This window comes from Papilio xuthus, unplaced genomic scaffold (assembly GCF_000836235.2).
Source record: "Papilio xuthus unplaced genomic scaffold, Pxut_1.1 DF828177.1, whole genome shotgun sequence".
NCBI classification, from domain to species: domain Eukaryota; kingdom Metazoa; phylum Arthropoda; class Insecta; order Lepidoptera; family Papilionidae; genus Papilio; species Papilio xuthus.
Window position 1 is genome coordinate 804,893 of NW_013530472.1, and position 13,899 is coordinate 818,791.

At 34.7% G+C, this 13,899-nt stretch overlaps 2 protein-coding genes across 7 annotated transcripts in view; one reads left to right on the plus strand and one right to left on the minus strand.

Annotated features, from left to right (window-relative positions):
• hiw (MYC binding protein highwire) overlaps positions 1 to 13,899 on the plus strand; it is an 83,451-nt gene that overhangs the window by 36,698 nt on the left and 32,854 nt on the right. The gene's annotated exons all lie outside the window — the stretch shown is intronic.
• LOC106113727 (uncharacterized) overlaps positions 1,460 to 13,899 on the minus strand; it is a 17,927-nt gene continuing 5,487 nt past the window's right edge. Inside the window, exons 2-5 of the mRNA XM_013306604.1 lie at positions 8,736 to 8,988; positions 5,149 to 5,321; positions 4,730 to 5,022; positions 1,460 to 4,420 (exon numbers count right to left, since the gene is read on the minus strand). Of these exons, the coding sequence (XP_013162058.1) occupies positions 2,836 to 4,420; positions 4,730 to 5,022; positions 5,149 to 5,321; positions 8,736 to 8,988 (2,304 nt within the window). The 3' untranslated portion in view covers positions 1,460 to 2,835. The remainder of the gene's footprint in view (positions 4,421 to 4,729; positions 5,023 to 5,148; positions 5,322 to 8,735; positions 8,989 to 13,899) is intronic.

A 13,899-nucleotide genomic window follows, 5' to 3' on the forward strand; every position in this document is an offset into this window, starting at 1 on the left:
TTATTGGTTTATTTCGTAAAGTTTCCTTCAATATTTGATATGTGTTTAATTTAGACCAATGTTGATGTTTTGAACATAATTAATACAGTTATTTTCATAAAGTATTTAGTAAGTAAAACATTTTCATTTCGTAATTTAAATTCCAAAACTATTCAAGTGAAAATATCAACATAATTATTATCATGGCTACGTCTATTTGCAGTATAAAACTATATTATTCGTTTTATATACTTTTTTATATCAAAAGGTGGCAAACGAACGAGCGGCCACCTGAAATTGACCGTTGCCCATAGACATACGCAATTGCATATGCGTTGCCTACCTTTAACCGACGGGGGAAAGGATGAACAGAATGAAAATATTTTCCCTTCCCATGCATCCTCCCATTCGTAAAGTCTACTTCCACTCCCCATCCTTTACTTTTAAGAAAAAAGGATGGGAAAGAGGACTAAAATTGAGACGCACACTCATCAGACGAAACGCGAAAGTGCTTCCACTTTACACCTATCTTCTATGTGTTACTTACAATGTTTCTTTTAATACTTATTAAGTTTGAAAAAAATATTGTTTCTCCATTACCGTATGATCGCTAATAAATATAAATAAATATGTGAGTCCTTAGCTAATTTCACTATAAAACTTGAATTAGTTTGATAAAGCATGTGCGTGCACAATACGCCCTTTCCACAAAGAACAAACCACTTTCAACTTCTTTACCAACTATTGTTTAAAGTAGCTATGCAAGCCGTGTTCGATGCTTGAGTAATTTAATTATAAACAAATTGTTACTTCGACTTCTTAATTTTTTTTAACTTAGAGTAAATCGTCTGTGTGTAATTTTAATTTTTTGCTTCTGTTTTGTATCATAACAAAAGCATTTAATAACGAAGGTTACAGACTTGATAAAGAAATTATGTACTTAATGATTGAAAGCAAAATCTATTCTCACTCAATAAAAGTAGAATATACCATACTGACGGACAAGAAAATGCAATAAAGCTGCAAATAAACGAAGTGAACTCTGACACATATCGTTTAGCGAGATATAAAACTACTAGAATCTTCACTTATCCAAGCCTTAAAGGAATATATCTCATTTATCTGATATTGACTTTTACGATACTTCGTTTAAACTTAATAGACATCAAACACAGATTAAATTTTAATTCCAATTTATATTTAAATTTTGATATTTAACAGTGGTATATATTATATTTAATTTATGAGGTATTATGTTTTGGTATTGTTTAAAATATTCGTTAAAGTTTGCAAATATATCTTCTAGAGTTTGTCGTTGTGAATAATAAAATTTTAAGCCTAAAAGGAAGTGTTGTAGTTTCATTTTGATTATATCTTTCATATTTTAATAAAGTGTTAACGATAAATTGTATTTGAAATAAACAAATGAATCACATTTAACATTTATTCGAAATTAACATCAATGGAATAACATCTCTTCTACAATTTGAACATTTAAACAGATCTACTTTTAACGATTTTACTATTTCTATGAATTTAAATTGTATATGTCATATTCCAAATATGAAACACACGTATAAAAGAATTGTAATCTTTGTTATACATGTATTTCAAGTTTAGAAATTAACTTTGAAACAGCAAAAGTGAATATTATAAGTCGTAAAATTGCACCTAATTTTCAACACAACGTGTATTTTTTTATATCTTCCAATTTCGTCAGTTTTCACAATCTTATTCGAGTGCTCGCGCTTTTAAGAGATTTACAATAATTTTCTACACATCAAATATAGAGACAATTTTAACATTGATTAACGAATTGCATCTAATTTAAATAACATTGAATTTAATTTGATTATAATTTATATATGTATATTGAAATAACTATGTCGGAGTAATACATTGACACACATATGAATGTCACTACAATAGAAATCTTAATATGGTATATAGATAAGATATATTTTACATAAATAGTATTTTACATTTCGTAATATTTTACGGCACAATCACTGTTTACTATCGATCAACACGAAAATATATATAATTTTGGCATACGGAGTAATAAATATGCATTGCATCAGTATTGTAAACAGTAAATATTTTTTTTTTAAATTTTATAATATCACTACATCAAGAAATATATAATTTTTTATAGATGAGATTCTTATAACTTTCACTAACCTTAACAACGATAGATTATCTAGGAATTCTGGGATGGATTTAACATTTAACTACTTCAACGACACCTACAACTGCTACGAGATAAATACTTGTTTTTATGTTAAATTTAAATGCATTCAAATATTGATGTCTTTTATACACCGATAACAATAGAATAGAACAGGTAACTGCTATTTGGTATGTTAACTAGTTAAATGCAATATTTGAAGCCGTTAATTATACAAAGTTTTCTAAATTACATCAATTAACAATTTGCGATGCGGCGGACAGTGTTTTTAGTAATCTACATCTACACAAGCAAGGATATAAAGCCAAGTTCATACTCATGATAACAATCGTGCCTCAGGGTGGACCTAATTAATTAAATCATCAATTATATACAACGAAACATTACTACAACCATGTCGGGCTCGACACAATCACTCGTTCTTTTAATACAATTAAAATTAAACATAATCAAAATTAATATCACAGCAAAGAAACGCTTAAGCATTGTCAAACGCTAGTATTCCGCCCGGAATGCAATCAGACCATTGCGCAAGGGTCGATTCCCCAGTAGTAGTCTCCGCGGGAATTGTAGAAGGGCGCAGGCGACGAGCGGCGCTGGGTGCGGCGGCGAGTCTTGCCGCCAACCACCACCTCGTGCTCCAGCGCCGGTCGCCCGCAGGCCGAATCTCAACCGAGCTTCAATGACGTACCTTCACCGGGGTCTTGGAAAACCGGTTTCTCCGGCAGGGGCCGGTTCAACATCTTGCCAGAGTTGTTAGATGCTGTTGACTTGTTAGATTTGATAGTTGAGTTATGCTGGGGGCTCTGAATAACGGTGCTGATCGATTTCACCGACGGGCTCGAGCTTGAGCTGGAATTCATCTTATCGCGAACGGCTCGGAGGTATGGTCCGCGAGGAACAGGCTGCTCGGCAAGCACATCTGGAAGGACACCGAGGAAATTTTTCCTCTCTTTATCGCAATTAGCAATTTCGGCATAAAGATGCACTGCGAAATCCTTTGGTTCAAAATATTCATGCGCTAGAGCGGTTTGTCTATTATATGGTGACAATGGCAACAGCTTGTCCAGGGATGGCGTCCGGGTGCCCACACTGATCATCGGTTTTTTGTTTTTCCCAATACGCGGTGAAGTATTTTGAAATGGTAATTCATAAATATTTTCCTCTACATTTACTATGGTGGGAGAATTCGTATTGCAGCTTTCCTCTACTTTGATCAGTTCGTATAGGTGTTCTATCATTTCTCGTGCTTCGACATAATTCTCTGGATCCTCTAGTTTTTCTTTCAAGTTTTCCAACAGCTCCTTAGTTAATTCTTCGGGCAAAGTTTGTGTCATCTTATCATCCATTGGTGCAACCTGCTCTGTGAATGAATTGGGTAATGCGGTCTCCTGCATCATTTCTCTTGGCTCGTTTAAACGGCGCCGTTCAGAATATTCATGTATAGACAGTTGGGAAATTGACCGCGCGTTATCTAAGCCATTGTTTACACCACACACTCTTTCACAAAAAGAGCCACAGGGCGAATTTGAAGAAAGAATATTTTTGATGCTGAGGCAGTAACCTCTTCTCCTCATGCATCTTATTAAACTAATAATCATAACAATGATTACACAGCCTACAATGGTGACTATTACAATTCCAATTACTTTTTTATCTCTATCACTCAAGCCTTCATCTTCAATGTGTTTATGAGGAAACCTTGGGTTCTTTATTTCCACTGCTTGACCTTGGTTTTTACTGCGGTATGCTTCGCATTCGATATTATCCTGATCCGTGCAAACTTTTTCTTTGAACTTTGTAAATTGCATGTTCTGTTCGGGAACGTTGAAACATCGAGCAAAGACTTCATCTACAGTGCAATAGCTGTCATGTTCAAAAGGTTCCCCGGATTTATATCCTAAGGCTTTTCCTAAAAATTCACTAAAGTTGCAGTGACAAGGATGACCATAGTAGTTGTATCCATAAAACACTAACGGAGCGATCATTGTATAGGCGTTACCAATGAAAATCAGACTGTTTTCATGCAGTGTTTCGATCTCATTGTGGCTAAATTGAAGTTCGTGAGGGGTTGATCCTGGTGCTACAATAGAATATGGTGGTAAGTTGTCAAATGAGTTTCCGGTTATGTAAAATTTGTTGCACGAAGTAAGGACAAATCCTCTTTCTTGGAAATGGTGAAACTCATTGTTTTCAAATGTAACAGCGGCTATAGCCGTAGCATTGATAGCTCCCGTATCGACGATATTGATTCTGAAAACAAAAATATTAAATTTTTTTCAAAATGTATTGGATACCTATAGTTTTTTATTTGTTTAGTATGAATATGTTTATAATGGGCGAGGCATATTGTTCATTGAAAGAATGACCGGTAGACCAAATGAATCTAGAATGTCGGCCACGTACAGGACAGCACAACGTAGGCAGGCCTCCCACAAGGTAGCACAATGTGGTCAAGGTTGAGAGCGGCAAAGAACCGATCTTTGAGATATAATCTTGGAAAAGTTTTGCATCCTTTTTCTTTGGATTACTTTTAGAAGACACATAAAAAGTTCAACTCACTGGTTATTTGTAAATTCAAGTTTTACAATTGCCGATTGCAGAGCATTTGAAGAAAGGTGGTGGACTTTGCTGTGATGTAGCCGCAAGTAGTTTATCATAGACTTCTGTGCGAATGCTTCGCCTTCAATGTCACGAATGGAACAGTTGATCGCTATGACGACGTTGAAGGTGTTCGCAGAAAATGCTCCCCAACGTATGACGCTGGTATCAACTGATTCCATTCTGATTTCTGCGGCTGATGAACCAAAGGCTTGTTCCGGAATTTCTGGGATCCCGACGTTTTTTAATTTCACCTGTAATGAAAGACGCTTCATTACAATAAACATTTTAGCAATTGATATTCGCCTATTTCGCATAGCAACATTAATTCGCAAAGCAGAGACGCGTCGAACATTTTTATATAGTATGGTTATACTGACCGTCATCCCGGGGCCGTGTTCACCAACATTGGCTGCCGTAGGGTCCAGAGTGAATGAGCCCTTGCCCAGTTGGAGTTTGCGTACGTTACTGATTTCCATAGAAAGAAGCCAAGAGAACGCCTCTCCCTCAAACGATACAACGTCGCAATTTTTGATCGACACCGAAAGTGGGCCTGAAATAAATGAAACACTACTATTAAACTACATCTACTACGCCACATAAAATATCAAGCATTTGTTGCTACAAAAACATCTGAATGTGGCGCTACAAAGAAAAGAAAATGACATTTTTTTTCATGTTTTGACATGCGACTACTGGATTATATTTAAAGCGTAACTTGTCTAAGACAGTTTTCAAGCTTTTGTGTTATGCGCAGTAAGCGTCTCGTGAGTCATTATCCTGTAAAACACGAATACTGACTCGGGGAAACGTGTATTTTTAGACGTCGGACCGCGGACGGCCGCACGCTGCTCCCTCGTTGGCTACCTATGTCCTCGATTTGGAAAGGAATTGATGAGCTATCTTCCGCGACGCGATATTTTCAATTGATTCGATTTGTTGTAATCGTGATGCCGAATTTATGTTTTGCCTGCTGATTTATACATGAAGTTTGTGTATTTATAAGATGTGTGGACATGTGGAATGAATGAAAAAGATAACGGTGTAGAAGTGAGGAACGGGATAGCGCGGTTAGCGGCTGGCCTGTGACCAGTCCGTGTGCTAGTTGAATTCCGAGATAAACGGACAGCTGGTGGCTTTTAGAAACGGGTCGGCTTGCATAGAGCAAGTTCGATACTGCAGATGAAAGCCATCAAGCTAAACAAACAGGTTCTAAATATGTTCGCCGGTGTATATGTCACTATGTAATTTTATGCCTTCTAAGGAACTTGTAATATTCCTGTAAAACAGTAGTTATGCTTGTTTAGCTATTATAATATTATTTATTACACGTATTAATGGAATGCATAGTTAATAAATATATTTGAATTGTGATTTTTTTTGTGAAAATGGTGTGTACAGGACTGTACCTGGGAGGACACAAATAGTTGAATTAGTCATCGAGCCTCAAGTCTGCGGCCGGTGTGAACACCACGACGCGTACTTTGTACACGCTTGTGTGTAAATTTAATTACAATTTCACATAATTTATGACTCAAAGACATTTCGTGTCTTTGTACAGCATTGTGCTTCTTAAGTCACTTCAGTAGATTATAAAATCATAAATATGAAACCAAAAATATCTTACATTTTACTATATATGTCATTGCAACTCATGTTAAACACTGCTAGTCGTATTAAAAAAAATAACGAGCGGACCTTCCTGCGCAGAAAGGTCAGGTCTAGGTGTGTACAAATATTGCGTGCAAATATTTATATTTATGTTTCATAATCGCAAATGGCAACTTATAGTCAGCATTTATTTGTATGATTGCATTGTGATATGTATCAAATTATCTTTAACTCATTGATGTCACATTTAAACGTACATATAATAACACATTTCTTATATACTTTTATCGTACTAACAGAAAAGCCAAAAAACATCCGATATAAAGTTCGTCTGAAGTGAAGGAAATTGTTTTGAAATGAGATTTAAATATTAATTACGATCAAGAATGTTATGATTGAGTTTGGTATTTAAAGACTCCCAGATACAGGTAAGTTTAGTATTGTTTACGGACAGCGCCGACGCTCTGTGTTCCCGCTTCCCGGCGTACGATGAAGGATGCTGCGATATTGCGCGCATTCCTACCTACAGCTATGCAAGATATTTCTCTCGTTGCTCTATGAAATCTAATTATATCTCTGAGATATCGTTACATTTACATACAAGCAATATAGCACCTTCAATCAATGCAGATCGAACATCGATAATTTTATCGGTATCTGTAAATTAAAATTTATGAGTGATTCCCGCATTTAGTGATTTACTAATTACTTAAAAGCCCCTACTTAATATAGGTTTAGTTCGTTTGAGCTAAAAGACTACGCGTTTAATTTTGCAGTTTGGCCATTTATCCAATGACGAATTCGTAGAAAAAAAACTCGTCTAATGGCACTAAGAAAAGGATATTTACAGTTTACCGTATTAACGTGTAAGAAATTGTGTTTTCTGCAAAATATGCAACCTCTTTATGTTACAAGAAACTAATTAAGAATAAAAATATTTAAGTAATTAGACGATGTAATCATGCAGTTTAATACAAAGTACGAACTAAATTGTGAATAAAAACTAAACTTACATTCCGATTTAACTCTTTACTAAATATATTATAAGCTTCGATTTTTTATCGATAAAGCAAGCGATTGCATTCTTTTCAAGTATAAACTGTCTCAATCAGAATCGTTTAAAGATATTCAAGTAGACTCTTAGCACAGTTTTAGCCAAACTGTACACTAAGGATGTCCTTGGTGACAAACAATTGTGGCAGTTAGTCTGTATGTTTCTGTGTACATTCTAAATGCGGAAGCGTTAGTGACGAAGCGGCATTCGGTGGTTGTTTTGTTGAAGTGCGTCATATCGCAGCTTTAATGCACATGTTGGAGAAACTCATGCGCATTTGCTTCTGCCTAATATACTGTCCGCGTCAGCTTCGGGAGGCCAAATAATGGATAAAGTTTTAACATAATAATTTTAGTCGGGTAATTTGTCAAATTAGGAAAAAGATTTTAAAACAACAGTAGTTTAATAATCTTCAAAGTTTATAATATATTTCGCGTGGGATTTTTATATTAATCACTATTTTTTCATTTCAATATTTTATTTTTTCCTTCCTTTTGATAGTACCTATTGAAATAATACGGGGCCTGCAGTTGAGATTGGAAGACGGCTGATATAATCGAGTCCGTCCGGTGGTACTTAAGGCTCGCCATCTCGCTGACCAAACCGGTTGACTGAGAGTACGCAATAACACGTTTCCACTGTCGCCTTACATATATTTTAATCTTGTGACACACAAACGAAAAGAAATTGTACGCTTATTAGCCACATAATATTAAGAATCCCGCAGACTTTATAAATACAAACAATAGTTAGTTATAATTTTAAGATGCATTGCATAAATATTCGCATTGGCAACGTTTTTGTAAACATCAATGAAGCCGAAAGGGTATTTCATTTCGCAAGCGGCTCACGCGTCGTAACGAAGATGTCAGGGAAGTAGATTGTGGAAACGGACACCTTTCAGAGCTCCTTATAGATTACACAATAAATCTACGCCCAATTCCCGCTGGTTCGCTCAGCATACTAATCAGTTGGGTGCATAGTTACATTGTGGGAGGGTTCGCTCAACTATATTATTGCAATCAAAGTACTAACCGTGGTGCTTTCTAATTGTCAAATTGTATTATAATAATTTAAAATAAAATATATAATTATGCAAAAACTTCTTCTTTGTATTATAATAAATAATGAAACGATCATAATTATGAAGCTGCAACAATAACCCAAATCGCTTTAGCCGTCTTGTTTTCAAAAACATATTAAAAAAGCTCGCTGTGCAACAGTTAGTATATAGAAGAAATTTTTTGATTGAAAAGAATTAAAACAGTGGAAATACAGGATATGTAAAGGAAATTAATTTACCTTTAATACTGCTGAAGGTGTTTTCTTCGATGCGTAGCACATCACATCGGTCGATATCGAGCATGAGACTTGTAATGGATAGTTTGACTCCAGTGAACTTTCTCATCAGGATCACTTTGGTGTCATAGATTTGAATGAAACGCGCGTCAACAAGACGGCTCAGTGAGTTGACACCTAACTGCACCGCTTCCGCACCGGTTATGGTCAACGTCGAAGTCGAGGAAGGCAGATCTCCCTCCAATATGTCCAGTTTCTGAAAATTAACAACAACATTAATTTTAATAGAAATTTTACATTATATAAATTTATAGACGTCTTCGTTACATATAAAAAGGTGTTTTATTAAAAAAAAACTTATTTTTCAAGATTCGTAAAGGACTTTAAAAGTCTCACAAGATTAATGAAACATGTTTTGTAGTCAATTCTCGATCCTCCGTAAGACACGTTATATATCTTTTTAAGCCAATTCGCTGACTACAAGCTAGAGAAATGCGAAGCTAATAAAAACTAAGATTTAATAAATTTTAAATTTCTCAATGTTCTTTTCTTATTGCAATTTAAGCTTTATATCGTATGCTTTATATTGTGTTTAAACAACAAACACAAGTCTCGACTCATCAACTCTTTTAGTAACCTTAATAAAACGACATTTTCGAGATGTTACCTTGAACATCGACCATCAAGTCGTGTTCCACTTCATTACTCATACATGTATCGACAGCTCTTGTCGCCCTGAGTTTCAAATGTCATCACACTTTGACAAAACATATCGTTATCTCTGTTTTAACAATGAGAATGAAAGGGATGGAATTTTGTGCAGATCTTCAGATAATGGAAACCTAATTTTTGGATTATAAGATAATATAATCATTGAAAGTCTCCGTTATTCCATTTACATTTGTAATGTAAGTTAAATTATGTTATGACTGTCTTTATTAATAATGACACGATGGCGCAGTTTTCTCAGTTAGTGTTTGTTAACAAACATAAAACTTTTGATATGATTAATGCTTTTAATGAAAAAACTGCATTACCTCCTAGTGTTATCCACCACAAGTTTAAAACAATATATTATTTTGTAATAATATAATTTAAAGACACGCAATTTTGATATTTAAATGTTTTTATTTTTAAAGTACAACTCCGTAGTAGTAATTACGTATACGAGGTAATTTAAATTGTTAGTGATGAGTAATTTAGTGTGATGTTGCATCCCGGTGGTCCTCTGAGATGCAATACGGATACGGGTCACTGATTGAATTAGAGCCAGAGGCTACGTTGTAAAATTAAGTGAAGCTACACTTTTGACTATATACTTTTAATTTAAGTATAAAAGTATATTGTCCATTCTTTATATATCTTTAAAATGTCCATAATACTGTAATACGTAAATAAGATTAATATTGTTATCAAGTTTGGAAACCTTAGCTGTAATTAGGACAAATTATTGTAGAACGTGATGAAATAATATGGTAAGAATTAAGTTTTAAATTAACTAATGTAAGGTAAAATGTACAATTGTTAAATCATAAATATATTTCAAATATTTGTTAAGTCAATTGTATCATCAATTTGTGTATTGTTGATAAGACTCGGTCCCTTCTACGAGTTTGATAGCTGTTATCGAGTCCATTATTCATAAGCAATAGATGACCGCTGACTCACGACTTGTTTCTTGTCTGTCGTCAGAAACGTCTTCCCCTCCCGTGCCCCCTCCCTCCCCCAAATATAAATATACTCTTTTACCGTGGTTTTCCACTGCCGAAACACTCATACACAAACGTATTACCGTCCCTCTCATTTTGTTGCTAGAAAGTGAGATAGATATTTCTATAGGGGCAATAGCTGACGGTTCTAAAGATAATTATTTCTATTAAATCTTAGCAGTTTTGATACTATTAAATTGTTAAGTACTGTATAAAAATACATATATTTTATAATATAATTCGTTTTGAAAATGTTGCAATAACTAATTTTCTCTGACGCTATGTTGATTTGCAAATCATCGATGTGATGTCAAAAAAAACCACGTATGTTCTGAGAAAACGATTCGAATGCAATGCAATTAAAATTAACTGTAGCATCCAATAAAGGTCCGTATTTTGTTTGAAGCTCATCCGAATTGGGTCAGCGATTTTAACTTGGTATGACAACAAGCAAAAAAAAGCAAAATGAAGCTTTCAGTTTTATTACAAAGGGTTATAAGATCTTTTTTTTATCAATTATAATATACATAAAATGTTAAAAGTGTATTCTACTTTCTTACAAATGCTAACATACTAATCTCATAGTTAAAATATATCGTTACTATGCAACGAAACAACGGCTGAATAGATCTGCATGGAATTTGGAACGAAGTCAGGTTACAGTCTAGATTATCGCCTAAGATTATTATAACCACACGGACGTAATCCAGCACTAGAACTATATAAAAATTTAATGTGATTCGTTTATAATAGACACCATATGAAGTTCAGTTTTCAATTGGTGTAGTGAACTCAAGGAGTGAGACGCGGCCACAAAAAGAATATGCAGATGACACGTCCGCTCTCACATGCGCCACGCCAAATAAAAATAAACACACAGACAAGCCGACCGAAGCCAATTGGGTGTCGACTTTGGTGGCTACTATTCCCCGACAGTTAGAAATGTATAAAGTTATATAAAAAAAACAATTATCTTAGACATTTAATACGTCTTTTCCGTTTTCTCATATAAATTTCTCCGTTTATTAAAATATATGAAGAAGCGATTATATATTTTGATGCAATTCTTTCATTCAGTTCTCTGGTCAAAGCTTGTAAGTGTACTTGATCGTATACGCAACTCGACTGATGACTCAGAATGGGGTCTGCGCAGCTTTGTTTTGCAACTACACACCAAGTTGCGCTCGCCTTTTACGGCCTTACGACGACCGCTATATTATTGCTTGACGACTGATACTTCACTTGAGACTTGCCCGACTGACAGAATGTAATGTTTTTAGTGGGTATCTTAATATGTTGGCTGTAGTCTAATCGTCCCGATTTTGTAGTTGAAATGTTTTTTAATTCAAAATATTCCCTCGAGTGTGGCAAGGTTAATTGACCTTCTTAGTTTTTTTAGTCTAGTTCAGTTTCTCATATAGAAGCAGTAATAAAACAGCAATAAGTCATCTAAAGAGAATTAGAGCAAGGGCGCCACACTCAGGGACGCACTTTAGCCGGTCGGCAAAGTCTACAAATTCTCTCTGACGCGCGGATAAATGCAATTTGTAATATGAAACCAATCTATGCAAATGTCGAATTGGTTTTACAGTGAAATGAAGTATTTCGCGAAACCATATAAGATTAATTTGGATTATTTCGACTAGTCTCTGTATGTATATAAATACTAGGATACTATGTATATTTATGTACAGTGTGAAGGTAATACGAACAATGCTCCACTATATAACATATCTACGATGTGTAAGTGTGTTAGAACAATGGATAGGCGCGTTCACGGTACTGTTGGTCCATTTAATAAACATATATAACATAGTATATTTTAATATAATTCAGCACAAAAGTTTAGGTCTTTAATGATTCATAACCGCTTATTAAAAAATGTTGAAATGTTCTTTTCTCCTAGTTATGGTATTTTGGGTATGCGACTATTATTGTTATTTTTTACATTAAGTTTGTTTATTTTCGTATTAAGGTATAAAATCCTTTGAGATAGCGAGCTCAATCTCCTTTAAATTAGTCTTCATTTAGGCAAATTTGCAGCGGAAGGCGACAAGCCATCTCGGCCACCTAAATCAATGGACTGGTTGAGTTTATTATGCTTTATGTCGATGCCATTTAAGTATAAATTGGCTTGCAGGCTTACTCTCGTCTCTAGACAAATAATGGTCCCGAGTTCAAGTGTAACAAAGCCATTTGAGTAGCCACAGAATTGACGTTGATTTCCAATTTGGTGACCCGAGTTCATTAGGCCAATGTACATTTGAAACCAATTTAGACTATACATAGGTAAAAAGATTCGCTACATGTATTTTAATATTGCTATTACGTTTATTATTCTGAAAACACATTAATCTGTGCTTCTTCCACCTTTCACGTATATTAATAAAGTTTTTATCTTTTATGTTATAATGCTTTTCATTTCAAAGGTATTTCACATAACCACAAACTAACGTGACATTTTGAATAATAAAATAACATTTAATTAATATTTTACATTTTGTGAAAGCTTCGTACTAACAGTCAGTTCACTTTAAACAATTTATAATTAATATACGCAAAATGGTAGTTGTAATAATTGTTACGTGTAATAATTAATATTGTTTTACTAGTTAAAAATAAAATTATGTTGCGAGAGTGCACGTCTGCTAGAGGTCCGCTCGGAAGTCACTAACTCTGTATAATTATAATCATTTGCCGGGTGCAAGGAGACCTCGACCACTTTATTGTCAGTACAACAATTAAGTCTCCAACTGGTCCTAATTTAGCTTTTTTTTTAATACGACCTGAGGTTCAAGAAGAAAATATGCTACCTTTTTAAAGTGGTGACTTTCGGTCATTAAAAATACACAAATCTTATTCTTGTTAGTAAGTAAATTAAAGTAAACGTTGTTTGTATACGCAGAATTTAGTGTATCTATTAAATGTTTTATTCATTATCATCATCATCAGCTCACTATACGACCCCACCGAGGGGCTCGGAGCCTACCCCAAGTTAAGGGCGATTAGGCCATAGTCAACCACGCTGACCAAGTGCGGGTTGTATCACGATGCTTTCCTTCTCCGTTAGAACGTCGGAAATCGAAAAACCACATTGGTACAGTCAGCGTCATATAGATCGTCACAGACAAGATATGCAAATATATAGGTACATCAAAAGTAATCAATTATATCGGTACAACAAAAGTCTTCAAAATAATAGATACATTCACCCTGCTCAAAAACATCGGTACATACACAGCGTCAAATATATGAGTACATGCAAGATGCTCATAAATATCGTAGCAGCCACAGCGTCATAAGTAACGAAGCAGTCAAGATGCGCAAAAATATCGGTACATTTGACAAAATTGAACTCTATCTCTATATACTTGTGATACAATTTGGAATAAACTACTTCTGTTACGTTCATTTGACACTTTGTATTAACATTATAGGTTGTCCGGAAAGTTCGTTCC